Source organism: Coregonus clupeaformis, chromosome 21, assembly GCF_020615455.1.
Source record: "Coregonus clupeaformis isolate EN_2021a chromosome 21, ASM2061545v1, whole genome shotgun sequence".
Classification (NCBI taxonomy): Eukaryota; Metazoa; Chordata; class Actinopteri; order Salmoniformes; family Salmonidae; genus Coregonus; species Coregonus clupeaformis.
The window spans coordinates 3608475-3631128 of record NC_059212.1 but is presented as its reverse complement, the minus strand read 5'-3'; the positions used below and the strand labels follow the sequence as shown (position 1 = coordinate 3631128).

General features: G+C 46.6%; 1 protein-coding gene across 1 annotated transcript in view; it reads right to left on the bottom strand.

Moving 5' to 3' along the window:
- Positions 1-4923: 4923 nt before the first annotated feature.
- LOC121538748 (ALK and LTK ligand 2) overlaps positions 4924-22654 on the bottom strand; it is a 25536-nt gene continuing 7805 nt past the window's right edge. The window contains exons 5-6 of the mRNA XM_045206070.1: positions 18988-19061; positions 4924-5992 (exon numbers count right to left, since the gene is read on the bottom strand). Of these exons, the coding sequence (XP_045062005.1) occupies positions 18997-19061 (65 nt within the window). The 3' untranslated portion in view covers positions 4924-5992; positions 18988-18996. The remainder of the gene's footprint in view (positions 5993-18987; positions 19062-22654) is intronic.

Below are 22654 nucleotides of genomic sequence, written 5' to 3'. Positions count from 1 at the left end.
GGTCCAGTCAGTGCTCAGGGAGGTGTGTAGGGGTTTCCTTGGGGGCTACTACGGTGGAGAGTCCAAACCAGGTCTCCACAGTGCACATTCCTTCCGAGTATGCCGATTTGGCTCTCGCCTTCAGTAAAAATGGGGCGGCAGGTAGCTTAGTGGTTAAGAGCGTTGTACCAGTAACCGAAAGGTCGCTGGTTCTAATCCCCAAGCCGACTAGGTGAAAAATCTGTCGATGTGCCCTTGAGCAAGGCACTTAACCCTAATTGCTCCTGTAAGTCGCTCTGGATAAGAGCGTCTGCTAAATGACCAATTTATTTATTTTATTTATTTAAAAAGAGGGCTACTCAACTACCCCCCCATCGTCCGGGGGATTGTGCGATAAATCTCCAGGTAGGCGCTGCACTTCCCCGGAGTCACGTGTACCCTCTGTCACAGGCGGAGAAGGCGGCTATGGAAACATATGTCTCCGAATCTCTGAGACAGGGATACATTCGGCCTTCCACTTCACCTGTTTCCTCAAGTTTATTTTTCGTGAAGAAGGATGGTGGGTTACGCCCGTGCATCGATTACCGTGGGCTTAATCAGATCACTGTCAAGTACAGCTATCCCTTACCTCTGATAGCATGTATGAAGGAATCACTGCACGAGGCGCGCTTCTTCACGAAATTGGATCTCAGGAGCGCGTACAATCTGGTGCGTATTCGGGAGGGAGATGAGTGGAAGACTGCTTTCAGCACCACCTCAGGACACTATGAGTACCTCGTCATGCCATACGGGTTGATGAATGCTCCATCAGTCTTCCAAGCCTTTGTCGATGAGATTTTTCAGGGATCTGCACTGACAGGGTGTAGTGGTGTATATTGATGACATTCTCATATACTCCGCTACACGGGCCGAGCATGTGTCCCTGGTGCGTAAAGTACTTGGACGACTGTTGAAGCATGACCTGTATGCCAAGGCGGAGAAATGCCTGTTCTTTCAGGAGTCCATCTCCTTCCTAGGGTACCACATGTCCGCGTCTGGGGTGAAGATGGAGAGTGACCGCATTTCGGCCATGCGTAATTGGCCGACTCCAACCACGGTGAAGGAGGTGCAGCGGTTCTTAGGGTTTGCCAACTACTACCGGAGGTTTATCCGGGGCTTTGGTCAGGTAGCGGCTCTCATTACCTCCTTGCTGAAGGGGGGGCCGGTGCGTCTGCAGTGGTCAGCTGGGGCGGACAGGGCATTCAATCATCTGAAGAACCTGTTTACCTCGGCTCCAGTGCTGGCTCATCCGGATCCCTCCTTGGCTTTCACGGTTGAGTTGGATGCGTTGGAGGCTGGGACAGGTGCTGTACTTTCCCAGCGCTCGGGCACACCACCCAAGCTCCGCCCCCGAGCGTTCTTTTCAAAGAAGCTCAGTCCGGCGGAGCGGGAGCTGTTGGCTGTGGTCCAAGCCCTGAAAGCGTGGAGACATTGGCTTGAGGGGGCTAACCACCCTTTTCTCATTTTGACTGACCACTGCAATCTGGAGTACATCCGGGCGGCGAAGAGATTAAACCCTCGCCAGGCAAGGTGGTCAATGTTTCACCCTGTCATACAGGCCAGGTTCCCAGAATGCTAAGGCAGATGCTCTGTCCCGACTGTATGACACGGAGGGGAGTTCCGTAGAGCCCACCCCCATACTTCCGGCGTCGTGTCTGGTGGCACCGGTGGTGTGGGAGGTGGACGTGGACATCGAGCGGGCGTTGCGTAACGAACCCACTCCTCCCCGGTGTCCAGAGGGTCGTGTGTACGTCCCGCTGGAGGTCCGCGATCGTTTGATCTATTGGGCTCACACGTCACCCTCCTCTGGTCATCCTGGTATCGGTCGGATAGTGCATTGTCTTAGTGGGAAGTACTGGTGGCCCACCTTAGCTAAGGACGTGAGGGTTTATGTTTCCTCCTGCTCGGTGTGCGCCCAGTGTAAGGCTCCTAGACACCTGCCCAGAGGGAAATTGCAACCCCTACTCATTCCACAACGACCATGGTCCCACCTATCGGTGGATTTCGTGACGGATTTTCCCCCCTCACAAGGGAATACCACGATCCCGGTCGTTGTGGATAGGTTTTCTAAGTCCTGCTGCCTCATTCCTCTGCCCGGTCTCCCTACGGCCCTACAGACTGCTGAGGCCCTATTTACACGTCTTCCGGCACTATGGGATACCTGAGGATATAGTGTCTGATCGGGGTTCCCAGTTCACCTCGAGGGTTTGCAGGGCGTTCATGGAAAGTCTGGGAGTCTCGGTCAGCCTGACCTCAGGGTTTCACCCCGAATGTAACGGGCAGGTGAAAAGAGTCAACCAGGAGGTGGGTAGGTTTCTGAGGTCGTATTGCCAGGACCGGCGGGGGGAGTGGTCGGTTTTCCTCCCCTGGGCAGAGATGACCCAAAACTCCCTCCGCCACTCCTCCACTAACCTTTCTCCATTTCAGTGTGTACTAGGTTATCAGCCGGTTCTGGCACCATGGCATCAGAGCCAGATCGAGGCACCTGCGGTGGATGAATGGTTTCGGCGCTCGGAGGAACAGGCCATCAGGCGGCAGAAGGCGAGCGCCGACCGCCACCGCAGTGAGGCTCCGGTGTATGCACCGGGGGACCGGGTCTGGCTCTCGACCCGAAACCTGCCCCTTCGCCTGCCCTGCCGGAAGCTGGGTCGGCGGTTTGTGGGGCCATTCAAAGTCCTGAGGAGATTGAACGAGGTATGTTATAAGTTACAGCTTCCTCCTGAGTATCGTATTAACCCCTCGTTCCATGTGTCTCTCCTCAGGCCGGTGGTAGCTGGTCCACTCCAGGAGTCTGAGATACGGGAGGTTCCTTCGCCCCCACTGGACATCGAGGGGGCACCGGCGTACTCGGTCCGTTCCATCTTAGATTCGAGGCGTCGGGTGGGAGGCCTGCAGTATCTCATGGAGTGGGAGGGGTACGGTCCGGAGGAGCGGTGCTGGGTCCCTCCATGTTGAGGGATTTCCACCGTAGTCATCCGACTCGCCCCGCGCCGTGTCCTCCTGGCGGGTACTGTCACGGATTTTGCCGAGGCTGCCCCTCCTCCTTGCTCGGGCAGGCTTCGGCGTTCGTCGTCACCGGAATACTAGCTGCTGCCGATCTATTTTCTATGTTGCACCTGTTGTCTATTGTTACACACCTGTTGCCCTTTATGTGATCACTCCTTCCCTATTTAACCCAGTGGCTCCCAATGTGTTTTGTGCGTGGTTGTTTTTCGTGTCGTTGGTGAGCGGGTTAGTTCCTCCCTGTGTGGAGGTATTCTGTGTTGTATTCTTTACTAATTCAGTAAAGTACGTTTCTTAGAGTTCTGTGTCCTGCGCCTGACTTCGATCCACCGCATTACACTGACACTCGTGACACTATCATTCTCTATTATTCTCTATCAATCTCTCTCATTACCTCCCATTCACTATCAATCTCTCTCATTACCTCCCATTCACTATCAATCTCTCTCATTACCGCCCATTCTCTATCAATCTCTCTCATTACCTCCCATTCTCTATCAATCTCTCTCATTACCTCCCATTATCTATCAATCTCTCTCATTACCTCCCATTCTCTATCAATCTCTCTCATTACCTCCCATTCTCTATCAATCTCTCTCATTACCTCCCATTCTCTATCAATCTCTCTCATTACCTCCCATTCACTATCATTCTCTGTCATTACCTCCCATTTTCTATCATTTCTATCATTCTCTATCTATACAGGTGAGATATCCCTGAATGGAGACAATCAGGGATCTGTTACACACACAGTACATACACACAGTACACACACACACACAGTACACACACACAGTACACACACAGTACACACACACAGTACACACACACAGTACATACACACAGTACATACACAGATGACATGAGAATATGAAGGGAGAAAACAAGCACTCCAAGCTGAAACATTGAATTAGAACAGAGAACAGAGTATGTGTGATATTACTCCTCTAAGTGATACTGCTGTTCAGCCTCGGGTGATCTGATCTAATATTCAACTGTAACCAACACACACACACACACACACACACAGAAACAGACACATGATAGGAATTCCAGAAGGAACGCGTGAGAAAGAGAGGAGAAGAGAAAGAGGGAAAGATATCCGCCTCATGACCTGGGTTAGTGGATGTGTGTGTGTGTGGCATTGCTGAGTATAATATGGTTATTGTGGTCAACTAACAGTCAGCTAGAATAAACCTTGTGGTCAACTAACAGTCAGCTAGAATAAACCTTGTGGTCAACTAACAGTCAGCTAGAATAAACCTTGTGGTCAACTAACAGTCAGCTAGAATAAACCTTGTGGTCAACTAACAGTCAGCTAGAATAAACCTTGTGGTCAACTAACAGTCAGCTATAATAAACCTTGTGGTCAACTAACAGTCAGCTAGAATAAACCTTGTGGTCAACTAACGGTCAGCTAGAATAAACCTTGTGGTCAACTAACAGTCAGCTAGAATAAACCTTGTGGTCAACTAACAGTCAGCTAGAATAAACCTTGTGGTCAACTAACAGTCAGCTAGAATAAACCTTGTGTTCACATCTCTCTTCTCAGACCCAGGCAGGCAGGATGGAAAAATAAACTTTGTTTGAGCAACTTCCCTCTCTGCCTTGTATAGCAGTCTGCCAACACTAACAGTACTGGTGAGTGGTTTACTCAGTGTGTGTGTGTGTGTGTGTGTGTGTGTGTGCAGTTTCACTTTAATGAGGTCCTGTGACAACAGTACACTGAGAAGGGGTCACACTTTGTAAAGGCAGGCGAAGGGTTACACGCACACACAAACACACACACACAAACACACACACACACACACACACGGTCAAGAAACGTAATGTTATTTACCAAACACATTTATTTATATTTTATATATATTTAGTATTTACAATATTTACATTACACTGCACTACAGGGTAGGTATACACACAATGTGCAAAGAGACAATTGACAAAAGCGTGAACATATAAATATATATGTATAATACCACATGTAACACATTTATGTTCAGACAGTTGGATTCTCTGTCAAGTGGCGACGATGATCTCTTCTTAAGGAGTATTTCATAGACTAAGATTTAAACTGAGATCTCAGATGACACTCTGTTCTCCCATGCACATGCTGTAGGTATAACCACATTGGGCTCTGGTAGGGGCATTATAGGGAATAGGCTGTGAATTCAGATTGGTCCTCATTGGGTTGGAAAATTCCAGTAACTTTCCCAAAATTCCCAGTTTTTCCAGAAATCCTGATGCAGTGTCCAAAATGGCAGCTTTTTCACTATAAAGGGAAGTATTCCTCCTCCTGCAATAGGGAGTCCTGATGCAGACCACCAGGCTACCAGTCAGTCATTCCATCAGGGATTGTATTACTACCAGGCTACCAATCAGTCATTACATCAGAGATGTGGATCTTCTGTGGATCTCTGCGTCTGAGTAATGTAGCTGAACAAAAGATCAGGATGTCTGTCTGTCTGTCTGTCAAGAAACGTTGTAATGAATCCAATTATCAACCAAAATATCACTGTATGTCTTTATGTGTGTGTGTGTCTGTCTGTCTTTCTTTCTGTCTGTAGCCGCTGTTTACAACCACAGCTCAGAGACCACCATCCAAACTCCAACCAAACTCCAACCATAGTCCAACCAAACTCCAACCATAGTCCAACCATAGTCCAACCAAATGTTTTTGTTGTAACCTGTGAAGGCATGTCGATGAACACAAAATCACTCCCACAGAGAGGCATGATATAATTCAAGTGTCGTACAATAGCGTCCACGTGTCGTCATGGTTTTTGGCAGCAGAACTCAGAGATTGTCAGAATGTAGAGTTGAGTAAAGTAGAGTAGAGTAGAGTAAAGTATGTGTGAGCTTCTATGGACGTCGTAACATAACCAATGTTCCCCATGACACACTTAGATAGCACTAGCAGTCTCAGTTCATCTTCCAAGGCACTTCTCTCTTTCATGGGCTCTGTTGAAATCTAGAGAGAGAGAGAGAGAGAGAGAGAGAGAGAGAAGGGGGGGAGAAAGATATATTTACATTTATTGAACTTTGTACTTGGCTGCATGTGGAATTCCTTCCTGGGGGAAGGGGGGGGTGAGATAGATAGAGAGAACCTGACACCCTCAGCACACAGGGGGACAAACACCTACCTGGAGGTGACAGCATTCCCTCCCCCACTACTACGACGACAACATAACCAACAAAAACGGGTCACAACTCCTGTAGCTCTGTCGCACGCTGGGTATGTACATAGTCAACGGTAGGCTTCGAGGGGACTCCTATGGTAGGTACAGCTATAGCTCATCTCTTGGCAGTAGTACTGTAGACTACTTTATCACTGACCTCAACCCAGAGTCTCTCAGAGCGTTCACAGTCAGCCCACTGACACCCCTATCAGACCACAGCAAAATCACAGTCTACTTGAACAGAGCAATACTCAATCATGAGGCATCAAAGCCAAAGGAACTGAATAATATTAAGAAATGCTATAGATGGAAGGAAAGTAGTGTCGAAACCTACCAAAAAACAATTAGGCAACAACAAATTCAATCCCATTTAGATAACTTCCTGGACAAAACGTTCCACTGTAATAGTGAAGGTGTAAACTTGGCAGTAGAAAATCTCAACTGAATATTTGACCTCTCAGCTTCCCTATCAAATATAAAAATCTCTAACAGAAAACCGAAGAAAAGTAACAACAGTGACAAATGGTTTGATGAAGAATACAAAAACCTAAGAAAGAAATTGAGAAACCTATCCAACCAAAAACATAGAGACCCAGAAAACCTGAGCCTACGCCTTCACTATGGTGAATCACTAAAACAATACAGAAATACACTACGGAAAATGAAGGAACAGCATGTCAGAAATCAGCTCAATTTAATTGAAGAATCTATAGACTCTAACCACTTCTGGGAAAATTGGAAAACACTAAACAAACAACAACACGATGAGCTATCTATCCAATACGGAGATGTATGGGCAAACCACTTCTCCAATCTTTTTGGCCCTATAACAAAGAACGAACAGCAAAAAAATATACATGATCAAATTCAAATCTTAGAATCAACTATTAAAGACTACCAGAACCCACTGGATTCTCCAATTACATTGAATGAACTACTGGACAAAATACAAACCCTCCAACCCAAAAAGGCCTGTGGTGTTGATGGTATCCTCAATGAAATGATAAAATATACAGACCACAAATTCCAACTGGCAATACTTAAACTCTTTAACATCATCCTTAGCTCTGGCATCTTCCCCAATATTTGGAACCAAGGACTAACCACCCCAATCCACAAAAGTGGATTTGACCCCAATAACTACCGTGGGATATGCGTCAACAGCAACCTTGGGAAAATCCACTGCATTATCATTAACATCAGACTAGTTCATTTCCTCAGTGAAAACATGTACTGAGCAAATGTCAAATTGGCTTTTTACCAAATTACCGTACGACAGACCACGTATTCACCCTGCACACCCTAATTGACAAACAAACAAACCAAAACAAAGGCAAAGTCTTCTCATGCTTTGTTGATTTCAAAAAAGCTTTTAACTCAATTTGGCATGAGAGTCTGCTATACAAATTGATGGAAAGTGGTGTTGGGGGAAAAACATACAACATTATTAAATCCATGTACACAAACAACAAGTGTGCGGTTAAAATTGGCAAAAAACACACACATTTCCTTCCACAGGGCCGTGGGGTGAGACAGGAATGCAGTTTAAGCCCCACCCTCTTCAACATATACATTGAGGGAAAAAATTATTTGATCCCCTGCTGATTTGTACGTTTGCCCACTGACAAAGACATGATCAGTCTATAACTTTAATGGTAGGTTTATTTGAACAGTGAGAGACAGAATAACAACAACAAAAAATCCAGAAAAAAAACGCATGTCAAAAATGTTATAAATTGATTTGCATTTTAATGAGGGAAATAAGTATTTGACCCCTCTGCAAAACCCTTGTTGGCAATCACAGAGGTCAGACGTTTCTTGTAGTTGGCCACCAGGTTTGCACACATCTCAGGAGGGATTTTGTTCCACTCCTCTTTGCAGATCTTCTCCAAGTCATTAAGGTTTTGAGGCTGACGTTTGGCAGCTTGAACCTTCAGCTCCCTCCACAGATTTTCTATGGGATTAAGGTCTGGAGACTGGCTAGGCCACTCCAGGACCTTAATGTGCTTCTTCTTGAGCCACTCCTTTGTTGCCTTGGCTGTGTGTTTTGGGTCATTGTCATGCTGGAATACCCATCCACGACCCATTTTCAATGCCCTGGCTGAGGGAAGGAGGTTCTCACCCAAGATTTGACGGTACATGGCCTTGTCCATTGTCCCTTTGATGCGGTGAAGTTGTCCTGTCCCCTTAGCAGAAAAACACCCCCAAAGCATAATGTTTCCACCTCCATGTTTGACGGTGGGGACGGTGTTCTTTGGGTCATAGGCAGCATTCCTCCTCCAAACATGGCGAGTTGAGTTGATGCCAAAGAGCTCGATTTTGGTCTCATCTGACCACAACACTTTCATCCAGTTCTCCTCTGAATCATTCAGATGTTCATTGGCAAACTTCAGATGGCCCTGTATATGTGCTTTCTTGAGCAGGGGGACCTTGCAGGCGCTGCAGGATTTCAGTCCTTCACGGCGTAGTGTGTTACCAATTGTTTTCTTGGTGACTATGGTCCCAGCTGCCTTGAGATCATTGACAAGATCCTCCGGTGTAATTCTGGGCTGATTCCTCACCGTTCTCATGATCATTGCAACTCCACAAGGTGAGATCTTGCATGGAGCCCCAGGCCGAGGGAGATTGACAGTTTTTTGTGTTTCTTCCATTTGCGAATAATCGCACCAACTGTTGTGACCTTCTCACCAAGCTGCTGGCGGTGGTCTTGTAGCCCATTCCAGCCTTGTGTAGGTCTACAATCTTGTCCCTGACATCCTTGCAGAGCTCTTTGGTCTTGGCCATGGTGGAGAGTTTGGAATCTGATTGATTGATTGCTTCTGTGGACAGGCGTCTTTTATACAGGTACCAAGCTGAGATTAGGAGCACTTCCTTTAAGAGTGTGCTCCTAATCTCAGCTCGTTACCTGTATAAAAGACACCTGGGACCCAGAAATCTTTCTGATTGAGAGGGGGTCAAATACTTATTTGCCTCATTAAATGAATTGGCGAGGGCACTAGAACAGTCTGCAGCACCCGGCCTCACCCTACTAGAATCTGAAGTCAAATGTCTACTGTTTGCTGATGATCTGGTCCTTCTGTCACCAACCAAGGAGGGCCTACAGCAGCACCTAGATATTCTGCACAGATTCTGTCAGACCTGGGCCCTGACAGTAAATCTCAGTAAGACAAAAATAATGGTGTTCCAAAAAAGTTCAAGTTGCCAGGACCACAAATACAAATTCCATCTAGACACCGTTGCCCTAGAGCACACAAAAAACCATACATACCTCGCCTAAACATCAGCGCCACAGGTATCTTCCACAAAGCTGTGAACGATCTGAGAGACAAGGCAAGAAGGGCCTTCTATGCCATCAAAAGGAACATAAAAGTCGACATACCAATTAGGATCTGGCTAAAAATACTTGAATCAGTTATAGAACCCATTGCCCTTTATGGTTGTGAGGTCTGGGGTCCGCTCACCAACCAATATTCCACAAAATGGGACAAACACCAAATTGAGATTCTGTGTACAACGAAAAACACCAAATAATGCATGCAGAGCAGAATTAGGCTGATACCCGCTAATTATCAAAATCCAGAAAAGAGCCGCTAAATTCTATAACCACTTAAAAGGAAGCGATTCCCAAACCTTCCATAACAAAGCCATCACCAACAGAGAGATTAACTTGGAGAAGAGTCCCCTAAGCAAGCTGGTCCTGGGGCTCTGTTCACAAACACAAACAGACCCCACAGAGCCCCAGGACAACAACACGATTAGATCCAACCAAATCATGAAAACAAAAAGAGAATTACTTGACACATTGGAAAGAATTTACCAAAAAACTGAGCAACCTAGAATGCTATTTGGCCCTAAACAGAGAGTACACAGTGGCAGAATACCTGAACACTGTGACTGACCCAAACTTAAGGAAAGCTTTGACTATGTACAGACTCAGTGAGCATAGCCTTTGCTCTTGAGAAAGGCCGCCGTAGGCAGACCTGGCTCTCAAGAGAAGACAGGCTATGTGCACACTGCCCACAAAATGAGGTGGAAACTGAGCTGCACTTCCTAACCTCCTGCCAAATGCACAGTGCCTTGCAAAAGTATTCATCCCCCTTGGCGTTTTTCCTATTTTGTTGCATTACAACCTGTAATTTAAATGGATTTTTATTTGGAGTTCATGTAATGGACATACACAATATAGTCAAAATTGGTGAAGTGAAATAATAACAATAACTTGTTTCAAAAAATTCAAAAAAATTAATTACTGAAAAGTGGTGCGTGCATGTACAGTGGGGAAAAAAAGTATTTAGTCAGCCACCAATTGTGCAAGTTCTCCCACTTAAAAAGATGAGAGAGGCCTGTAATTTTCATCATAGGTACACGTCAACAATGACAGTCTGGACAGTCATCTCCCGTCTGGACTACTGCAACTCGCTGTTGGCTGGGCTCCCTGCCTGTGCCATTAAACCCCTACAACTCATCCAGAATGCCGCAGCCCGTCTGGTGTTCAACCTTCCCAAGTTCTCTCACGTCACCCCCCTCCTCCGCACACTCCACTGGCTTCCAGTTGAAGCTCGCATCCGCTACAAGACCATGGTGCTTGCCTATGGAGCAGTGAGGGGAACGGCACCTCTGTACCTTCAGGCTCTGATCAGTCCCTACACCCAAACGAGGACATTGCGTTCATCCACCTCTGGCCTGCTGGCTCCCTTCCTCTGCGGAAGCATAGCTCCCGCTCAGCCCAGTCAAAACTGTTCGCTGCTCTGGCACCCCAATGGTGGAACAAGCTCCCTCACGACGCCAGGACAGCGGAGTCACTCACCACCTTCCGGAGACATTTGAAACCCCACCTCTTTAAGGAATACCTGGGATAGGATAAAGTATTCCTTCTAACCCCCCAAATTGTAAAGTGGTTATCCCACTGGCTATAGGGTGAACGCACCAATTTGTGAGTCGCTCTGGCTAAGAGCGTCTGCTAAATGACGTTAATGTGCCCCTGAGCAAGGCACTTAACCCTAATTGCTCCTGTAAGTCGCTCTGGTTAAGAGCGTCTGCTAAATGACTAAAATGTAAATGTAAATGTAAATTGAGAAAAAAAATCCAGAAAATCACATTGTAGGATTTTTTATGAATTTATTTGCAAATTATGGTGGAAAATAAGTATTTGGTCATCTACAAACAAGCAAGATTTCTGGCTCTCACAGACCTGTAACTTCTTCTTTAAGTGGCTCCTCTGTCCTCCACTCGTTACCTGTATTAATGGCACCTGTTTGAACTTGTTATCAGTATAAAAGACACCTGTTCACAACCTCAAACAGTCACACTCCAAACTCCACTATGGCCAAGACCAAAGAGCTGTCAAAGGACACCAGAAACAAAATTGTAGACCTGCACCAGGCTGGGAAGACTGAATCTGCAATAGGTAAGCAGCTTGGTTTGAAGAAATCAACTGTGGGAGCAATTATTAGGAAATGGAAGACATTTCTCCCGAGTGGCGCAGTGGTCCAAGGCACTGCATCGCAGTGCTAGCTGTGCCACTAGAGATCCTGGTTTGAATCCAGGCTCTGTCGTCGCCGGCCGCGACCGGGAGACCCATGGGGCGGCGCACAATTGGCTCAGCGTCGTCCAGGGTAGGGGCGGGAATGACCGGCAGGGATGTAGCTCAGTTGGTAGAGCATGGCGTTTGCAACGCCAGGGTTGTGGGTTCGATTCCCATGGGGGGCCAGTATAAAAAATGATGTATGCACTCACTAACTGTAAGTCGCTCTGGATAAGAGCGTCTGCTAAATGACTAAAATGTAAATGTAAATGTAATACAAGACCACTGATAATCTCCCTCGATCTGGGGCTCCACGCAAGATCTCACCCCGTGGGGTCAAAATGATCACAAGAACGGTGAGCAAAAATCCCAGAACCACACGGGGGGACCTAGTGAATGACCTGCAGAGAGCTGGGACCAAAGTAGCAAAGCCTACCATCAGTAACACACTACGCCGCCAGGGACTCAAATCCTGCAGTGCCAGACTTTTCCCACTGCTTAAGCCAGTACATGTCCAGGCCCGTCTGAAGTTTGCAAGAGTGCATTTGGATGATCCAGAAGAGGATTGGGAGAATGTCATATGGTCAGATGAAACCAAAATATAACTTTTTGGTAAAAACTCAACTTGTCGTGTTTGGAGGACAAAGAATGCTGAGTTGCATCCAAAGAACACCATACCTACTGTGAAGCATGGGGGTGGAAACATCATGCTTTGGGGCTGTTTTTCTACAAAGGGACCAGGACGACTGATCCGTGTAAAGGAAAGAATGAATGGGGCCATGTATCGTGAGATTTTGAGTGAAAACCTCCTTCCATCAGCAAGGGCATTGAAGATGAAACGTGGCTTTGTCTTTCAGCATGACAATGATCCCAAACACACCGCCCGGGCAATGAAGGAGTGGCTTCGTAAGAAGCATTTCAAGGTCCTGGAGTGGACTAGCCAGTCTCCAGATCTCAACCCCATAGACAATCTTTGGATGGAGTTGAAAGTCTGTGTTGCCAAGCAACAGCCCCAAAACATCACTGCTCTAGAGGAGATCTGCATGGAGGAATGGGCCAAAATACCAGCAACAGTGTGTGAAAACCTTGTGAAGACTTACAGAAAACGTTTGACCTGTGTCATTGCCAACAAAGGGTATATAACAAAGTATTGAGAAACTTTTGTTATTGACCAAATACTTATTTTCCACCATAATTTGCAAATCAATTAATTACAAATCCTACAATGTGATTTTCTGGATTTTTTTTTCTCCTCATTTTGTCTGTCATAGTTGACATGTACCTATGATGAAAATGACAGGCCTCTCTCATCTTTTTAAGTGGGAGAACTTGCACAATTGGTGGCTGACTAAATACTTTTCCCCCCCACTGTATTCACCCCCTTTTTTTAGAGGGTAGATCAGTTTTAATATTGCAGATAGATTGTAACTTCCATAAATGTAATTGTCTGCATCACTTCCAATCCCCCATATGTTTTTTTTCTCTCGCATATACAGTGGGGCAAAAAAGTATTTAGTCAGCCACCAATTGTGCAAGTTCTCCCACTTAAAAGGATGAGAGAGGCCTGTAATTTTCATCATAGGTACATGTCAACTATGACAGACAAAATGAGGAAAAAAAATCCAGAAAATCACATTGTAGGATTTTTTATGAATTTATTTGCAAATTATGGTGGAAAATAAGTATTTGGTCAATAACAAAAGTTTCTCAATACTTTGTTATATACCCCTTGTTGGCAATGACACAGGTCAAACGTTTTCTGTAAGTCTTCACAAGGTTTTCACACACTGTTGCTGGTATTTTGGCCCATTCCTCCATGCAGATCTCCTCTAGAGCAGTGATGTTTTGGGGCTGTCGCTGGGCAACATGGACTTTCAACTCCCTCCAAAGATTTTCTATGGGGTTGAGATCTGGAGACTGGCTAGGCCACTCCAGGACCTTGAAATGCTTCTTACGAAGCCACTCCTTCGTTGCCCGGGGGGGGTGTTTGGGATCATTGTCATGCTAAAAGACCCAGCCACGTTTAATCTTCAATGCCCTTGCTGATGGAAGGAGGTTTTCACTCAAAATCTCACGATACATGGCCCCATTCATTCTTTCCTTTACACGGATCAGTCGTCCTGGTCCCTTTGCAGAAAAACAGCCCCAAAGCATGAAGTTTCCACCCCCATGCTTCACAGTAGGTATGGTGTTCTTTGGATGCAACTCAGCATTCTTTGTCCTCCAAACACGATGAGTTGAGTTTTTACCAAAAAGTTATATTTTGGTTTCATCTGACCATATGACATTCTCCCAATCCTCTTCTGGATCATCCAAATGCACTCTAGCAAACTTCAGACGGGCCTGGACATGTACTGGCTTAAGCAGGGGGACATGTCTGGCAATGCAGGATTTGAGTCCCTGGCGGAGTAGTGTGTTACTGATGTTAGGCTTTGTTACTTTGGTCCCAGCTCTCTGCAGGTCATTCACTAGGTCCCCCCGTGTGGTTCTGGGATTTTTGCTCACCGTTCTTGTGATCATTTTGACCCCACGGGGTGAGATCTTGCGTGGAGCCCCAGATCGAGGGAGATTATCAGTGGTCTTGTATGTCTTCCATTTCCTAATAATTGCTCCCACAGTTGATTTCTTCAAACCAAGCTGCTTACCTATTGCAGATTCAGTCTTCCCAGCCTGGTGCAGGTCTACAATTTTGTTTCTGGTGTCCTTTGACAGCTCTTTGGTCTTGACCATAGTGGAGTTTGGAGTGTGACTGTTTGAGGTTGTGGACAGGTGTCTTTTATACTGATAACAAGTTCAAACAGGTGCCATTAATACAGGTAACGAGTGGAGGACAGAGGAGCCTCTTAAAGAAGAAGTTACAGGTCTGTGAGAGCCAGAAATCTTGCTTGTTTGTAGGTGACCAAATACTTATTTTCCACCATAATTTGCAAATTAATTCATTAAAAATCCTACAATGTGATTTTCTGGAATTTTCTTTCTCAATTTGTCTGTCATAGTTGACGTGTACATATGATGAAAATGACCGGTCTCTCTCATCTTTTTAAGTGGGAGAACTTGCACAATTGGTGGCTGACTAAATACTTTTTTTTCCCCACTGTATATACATATACACATACATATATATATATATATATATATATATATATATATATATATATATATATATATATATATATATATATATATATATATATATATATATACACACACACATAAATACATATACTGTACATACATATACATTTACAGCTGCGGAAAAAATTAAGAGACCACTGCGAAATTATCAGTTTCTCTTGTTTTACTATTTATAGGTATGTGTTTCGGTAAAAATAACATTTTTGTTTTATTCTATAAACTACTGACAACATTTCTCCCAAATTCCAAATATAAATATTGTCATTTAGAGCATTTATTTGCAGAAAATGACAACTGGTCAAAATAACAAAAAATATGCAGTGTTGTCAGACCTCAAATAATGCAAAGAAAATACGTTCATGTTCATTTTTAAACAACACAATACTAATGTTTTAACTAAGGAAGAGTTCAGAAATCAATATTTGGTGGAATAACCCTGATTTTCAATTACAGATTTCATGTGTCTTGGCATGCTCTCCACCAGTCTTTCACATTGATGTTGGGTGACTTTATGCCACTCCTGGCGCAAAAATTCAAGCAGCTCGGCTTTGTTTGATGGCTTGTGACCATCCATCTTCCTCTTGATCACTTTCCAGAAGTTTTCAATGGGGTTCAGGTCTGGAGGTTGGGCTGGCCATGACAGGGTCTTGATCTGGTGGTCCTCCATCCACACCTTGATTGACCTGGCTGTGTGGCATGGCGCATTGTCCTGCTGGAAAAAACAATCCTCAGAGTTGGGGAACAATGTCAGAGCAAAAGGAAGCAAGTTTTCTTCCAGGACAACCTTGTACGTGGCTTGATTCATGCGTCCTTCACAAAGACAAATCTTCCCGATTCCAGCCTTGCTGAAGCACCCCCAGATAATTTCACAGTGGGTGCGAGACATTGTGGCTTGTAGGCCTCTCCAGGTCTCCGTCTAACCATTAGACGACCAGGGGTTGGGCAAAGCTGAAAATTGGACTCATCAGAGAAGATGACCTTACTAAAGTCCTTTACGGTCCAATCCTTATGGTCTTTTGCAAACCTCAGCCTGGCTCTTCTTTGCTTCTCATTGATGAAGGGCTTTTTTCTAGCTTTGCATGACTTCAGCCCTGCCCCTAGAAGCCTGTTTCGAACCGTCCTCGCCGTGCACTTCACCCCAGCTGCCGTTTGCCATTCTTTTTGTAGATCACTTGATGTCATCCTACGGTTGTTGAGTGACATTCGAATTAGTTGGCAGTCATCCCAGTCAGTAGAGAGTCATTTTTTCCCCAATGTCTCCTGCTTGACCTTGTTCTTATGAACCGCCGTCTTTGACATTTTAAGGATGGAAGCAACCTGACGCTCAATGTATCCCTCTGCCAGTAAAGCCAGAATTGAACCCTTATTTTCCTCACTCAAAACTTTCCTTTTCAACTCTTTTGGCATGGTCAATAGTTATTTTTATATTAAAATTAGTTTTGAGGTACTATTAGAAATGTTTTTGCCATCCAGCTGGTCCTATTGCAAGAGGATAGTGATGACCACAGCAGTGGTTTTTATACTTTTCCTCATTAAATAAGATTTGGTTCAGGTGATCACCTAATCAGTACCTAATTCAGTAGAATGAATGGAATGGCCATCACACAGGGAATTTTTACTAGGATTAAATGTCAGGAATTGTGAAAAACTGAGTTTAAATGTATTTGGCTAAGGTGTATGTAAACTTCCGACTTCAACTCTATATACATCCTTTAAATATATATATATATTTCCCTTTATTACTTTCCAACCCCACCACCCCTTCCCTAATTGGAGTAAACTCGTGAACAACAATGCTTAGGCCTCTACTTCCAGCTTATACATTTTATGGACACAGTCAATTCTACAATAATTCTATTTTGTTTGTTTTTACTCCTGAATTTCCTCTACCCTCAACCTTCTCCGTTCATTTTCATGATGTCCATCCGGTTTGCTTCTATATGCCATATCTTTCTGACTGTGCTCTTTCACTAAAGCTCTCAACCTATAACCTATATAGTTATTATGGACACAGTATGCTTACGTTATTAGTTATCTTGTTATTATTTGTTGTTAGTTGTTATTAGTCTCATCCTTCAACTCCATTCAATACCTCCCATCTATCTCTTAACACCATCCATATTGGATTTCTATTTGCCATATATTTTTCAACTGTACTGTGATGTTTTACAAAAGTTCTGAACCCTTCTATTCTCATTGTTTCTACAGATTGTATATTGAAAATAAACATGTTTGCTAAAAGTATTATTATATTATTGATCGATTGACTATGACTTTTCAGATCACCTGCAGGGTTAGCTCCAGGTAAATATTGCAAACCTTTAGCCATTCCTGGACCTGTGTCCAAAAACAAGCTACAAATGGACAGTACCAAAACAAATGATCTAATGATTCTGTCTCTTCGCAGTAGTATCTGCAGAGCTGGGAAGATTGTATCCCCCATATAAATAACATTCTATTGGTAGCAAGAATTTTGCATAATAATTTAAATTGAAAAATTCTAAGTTTTGAATCCGGCGTCGGAAGAGACAGAGGGAAGGAGGGCGAGAGAGAGAGAAAGAGACAGAGGGAAGGAGGGAGAGAGAAAGGGGAAGAGACAGAGGGAAGGAGGGAGAGGGGAAGAGACAGAGGGAAGGAGGGAGAGGGGAAGAGACAGAGGGAAGGAGGGAGAGAGAGAGGGGAAGAGACAGAGGGAAGGAGGGAGAGAGAGAGGGGAAGAGACAGAGGGAAGGAGAGAGAGGGGAAGGGGAAGAGACAGAGGGAAGGAGGGGGAGAGAGAGAGGGGAAGAGACAGAGGGAAGGAGGGAGAGAGAGAGGGGAAGAGAGAGGGAAGGAGGGAGAGGGGAAGAGACAGAGGGAAGGAGGGAGAGGGGAAGAGACAGAGGGAAGGAGGGAGAGGGGAAGAGACAGAGGAAAGGAGGGAGAGAGAAAGGGGGAAGAGACAGAGGGAAGGAAGGAGAGAGAAAGGGGGAAGAGACAGAGGGAAGGAGGGAGAGAGAAAGGGGAAGAGACAGAGGGAAGGAGGGAGAGGGGAAGGGGAAGAGACAGAGGGAAGGAGGGAGAGAGAGAGGGGAAGAGACAGAGGGAAGGAGGGAGAGAGAGAGGGGAAGAGACAGAGGGAAGGAGGGAGAGAGAGAGGGGAAGAGAGAGGGAAGGAGGGAGAGAGAGGGGAAGAGACAGAGGGAAGGAGGGAGAGGGGAAGAGACAGAGGGAAGGATGGAGAGGGGAAGAGACAGAGGGAAGGAGGGAGAGAGAAAGGGGGAAGAGACAGAGGGAAGGAGGGAGAGAGAAAGGGGAAGAGACAGAGGGAAGGAGGGAGAGAGAAAGGGGGAAGAGACAGAGGGAAGGAGGGAGAGAGAAAGGGGGAAGAGACAGAGGGAAGGAGGGAGAGAGAAAGGGGAAGAGACAGAGGGAAGGAGGGAGAGAGAAAGGGGGAAGAGACAGAGGGAAGGAGGGAGAGAGAAAGGGGGAAGAGACAGAGGGAAGGAGGGAGAGAGAAAGGGGGAAGAGACAGAGGGAAGGAGAGAGAGAGAAAGGGGAAGAGACAGAGGGAAGGAGGGAGAGAGAAAGGGGAAGAGACAGAGGGAAGGAGGGAGAGAGAAAGGGGGAAGAGACAGAGGGAAGGAGAGAGAGAGAAAGGGGAAGAGACAGAGGGAAGGAGGGAGAGAGAAAGGGGAAGAGACAGAGGGAAGGAGGGGGAGAGAAAGGGGGAAGAGACAGAGGGAAGGAGAGAGAGAGAAAGGGGAAGAGACAGAGGGAAGGAGAGAGAGGGGAAGGGGAAGAGACAGAGGGAAGGAGGGAGGGAGAAAGGGGGAAGAGACAGAGGGAAGGAGGGAGAGGGGAAGGGGGAGAGACAGAGGGAAGGAGGGAGAGAGAAAGGGGAAGAGACAGAGGGAAGGAGGGAGAGAGAAAGGGGGAAGAGACAGAGGGAAGGAGGGAGAGGGGAAGGGGGAGAGACAGAGGGAAGGAGGGAGAGAGAAAGGGGGAAGAGACAGAGGGAAGGAGGGAGAGAGAAAGGGGAAGAGACAGAGGGAAGGAGGGAGAGAGAAAGGGGGAAGAGACAGAGGGAAGGAGGGAGAGAGAGGCGAAGAAACAAAGGGAAGGTGGGATAATCTTCCATAGTCTTACCAGGGTATTCTACCTCTCTGTACACCTCTGACTGCCTGCTAGTCTGGTGAGAAGACGGGCACACCTCTTATAGTCTGAAACACAACACATACCACAGGTCAGTCTACAAACAACAATGTTTTAAAACTCACAAAATATTAAAATAAGTCGTTATTGCTGGAATGCATCGTTGTTATAATTTAGATTAAAGACATATACACTGAGTGTACAAAACACTGCTCTTTCCATGAAATAGACTGACCAGGTGAATCCAGGTGAAAGCTATGATCCCTTATTGATGTCACTTCTTAAATCCACTTCAATCAGTGTAGATGAAGGGGAGGAGACAGGTTAAAGAAGGATTTTTAAGCCTTGAGACATTTCAGACATGGATTGTGTATGTGTGCCATTCAGAGGGTGAATGGGCAAGACAAAATATTGAAGTGCCTTTGAACGGGGTTTGGTAGTAGGTGCCAGGTGCACCGGTTTGTGTCAAGAACTGCAACGCTGCTGGGTTTTTCACAATCAACAGTGAGCCAGCATCCCTGTGGAACGCATTCGACACCTTGTAGAGTCCATGCCCCGGCGAACTGAGGCTGTTCTGAGGACTCAATCTCAGGAAGGTGTTCCTAATGTTTGGTATACTCAGTGTATGTATATATATATATAGTTGACATGTGGCAAAAGAGACATGATATCTGTTTACTCAATGGGCAGGCACAAGACATGTCAGAAGATGATATCAGCTTAGGGTTGTAAAATTCTGGTAACTTTACCAAAATTCCCAAGTTTTCCAGATATCCTGGTTGGAGGATCTTGGATTTCCTGCTTATGTCCTCCGGATTTCTGGAATTTTACAGCAAGGATTTCAGGAAAACATGAGAATTTGGGGAAAGTTATTTTGCAACCAGGATTTCAGGAAAACATGGGAATTTGGGGAAAGTTATTTTGCAAGCCTATATCAGAAGTATACAGTGGTGTGAAAAAGTGTTTGCCCCCTTCCTGATTTCTTATTTGTTTGCATGTTTGTCACACTTAAATGTTTCAGATCATCAAACAAATGTAAATATTAGTAAAAAATAAACAACAAATAACCACAAAATGCAGTTTTGAAATGAAGGTTGTTATTATTAAGGGAAAACAAAATCCAAACCCACATGGCCCTGTGTGAAAAAGTGATTGCCCCCTACAACCTAATAACTGGTTGGGCCACCCTTAGTAGCAACAACTGCAATCAAGCGTTTGCGATAACTTGCAATGAGTCTTTTACAGCGCTGTGGAGGAATTTTGCAGAATTGTTGTAATTCAGCCACATTGGAGGGTTTTCGAGCATGAACTGCCTTTTTAAGGTCATGCCACAGCATCTCAATAGGATTCAGGTCAGGACTTTGACTAGGCCACTCCAAAGTCTTCATTTTGTTTTTCTTCAGCCATTCAGAGGTGGACTTGCTGGTGTGTTTTGGATCATTGTCCTGCTGCAGAACCCAAGTTCGCTTCAGCTTGAGGTCACGAACAGATGGCCGGACAGCAGCAAAACAGGCCCAGACCATCAGACTACCACCACCATATTTTACTGTTGGTATGATGTTCTTTTTCTGAAATGCGGTGTTACTTTTACGCCAGATGTAATGGGACACACACCTTCCAAAAAGTTCAATTTTTGTCTCGTCAGTCCACAGAGTATTTTCCCAAAGGTCTTGGGGATCATCAAGATGTTGTCACGCCCTGACTCATGGGACTCTTGTATGTTGAGTCAGGGTGTGGTTATCTATGTTAGTATTTCTAGGTTTACTTTCTAGGTGGTGTATTTCTATGTTTGGCCGGGTGTGATTCCCAATCAGAGGCAGCTGTCGCTCGTTGTCTCTGATTGGGGAACATACTTAGGCAGCCTGTTTGGTATCATTAGTTGTGGGATCTTGTTCCGTGTAGAGGCTTGTATTGTGTTTAGCCTGAGGACTTCACGTTACGTTGTTTTGTTGTTTTTGTTCGTGTGTTTATCTTTATAATAAACATGTATGCATTTCACCCTGTGCCTTGGTCTGACCCGTCCTTCAACGAACGTGACAGAAGATCCCACCAAACATGGACCAAGCAGCGTGCCCAGGAGCAAACACCCTGGACACAGGTGGGGAAGATTTGGTCTTGGGAGGAGGTATTTGCGGGGAAAGGACCCTGGACGAAGGAGGAAGCCCAGGCAGGAGAGGAGCAACGGCAACACAGAAGGCGCCGGCCGAGGAGGAAGCTCGAGAGGCAGCCCCAAGAAAACATTTTGGGGGGGCTAAAGGAGTGGTCGGGGAGCGCGAGAGAAGAGCCCCGACCACTGCACCCGTTGGTTTTCCAGATTGAGTCCCTACGACCATGGGAAGAAGAGTGGGAACAGTTTTATACTGAGGAGTCGGAGGATGATGACGACGATGAGTTTGTTCCCTAACTCGTGGGGGCTCCCGGAGGAGTCCTCACTGGAGGAGGAGTGCCGAGAGAGAGAGAAGGATCGGATCTGCAGGGTAAGAGAGGAGGCCACCACATTACGGGGGCTGATAGCAAGAATAGAGCGGGAGAGCTTTATTCAAGAGGAGGCACTGCAGGAGGCTCGTAGGGAGAAGGAGGAAGTAGATGCACGGAGAGAGGAGCTGGTTAGGCAACATAAGGAGCAGGGGTTAATAGAGGAACCCAGGTATGCGGAGATACGCACTGTATCGCCAGTGCGCATGCACAGCCCAGTGCGTTCTGTTCCAGCGGCCCGCACGTGTCGTGCAAAAGTGGGCAGCCAGCCAGGACGGGTTGTGCCGGCTCAACACTCCTGGTCTCCAGTGCACCTCCAAGGTCCAGTAAATCCTGCTCCGGTTCTACGCACTGTGTCACCAGTGCACCTTACCAGTCCTGTATGGCCCGTACCTGCTCCTCGCACCAAGGCAGTGGTGTGTGTCCCCAGTCCGGCCCGGCCCCTTCCTGCTCCTCGCACCAGACCAGTGGTGCGTGCTCCCAGTCCGGACCGGCCCGTGCCTGCTCCCCGCACCAGACCAGTGGTGCGTGTTCCCCGTCCTGCCTGGCCCATTCCTGCTCCTCGCACCAGACCAGTGGGGCATGTTCCCAGTCCGGTACGGCCCGTGCCTGCTCCCCACACCAAGCCAGTGGTGCGTGTCGCCAGCCTGGTACGACCCGTACCTGCTCCTCGCACCAAGCCAGTGGTGTGTGTCCCCAGTCCGGCCCGGCCCGTTCCTGCTCCTCGCACCAGACCAGTGGTGCGTGCTCCCAGTCCGGCCCGGCCCGTTCCTGTTTCTCGCACCAGGCCAGTGGTGCGTGTTCCCAGTCCGGTACGACCCGTCCCTGCTCCCCGCACCAAGCCAGTGGTGTGTGTCCCCAGTCCGGCCCGGCCCGTTCCTGTTCCTCGCACCAGACCAGTGGTGCGTGTTCCCAGTCCGGCCCAGCCCATTCCTGTTCCTCGCACCAAGCCAGTGGTGCGTGTCGCCAGCCCGGTACGACCCGTACCTGCTCCCCGCACCAAGCCAGTGGTGCATGTCGCCAGCCCGGTATGCCCCGTACCTGCTCCTCGCACCAAGCCAGTGGTGCGTGTTCCTAGTCCGGTCCGGCCCGTGCCTGCTCCTCGCACCAGAGCAGTGGTGCGTGTGTCCTGTCCGGCACGGCCCGTGCCCGTTCCACCGGTGCCTGGTCCGGCACCGGTCAGCTG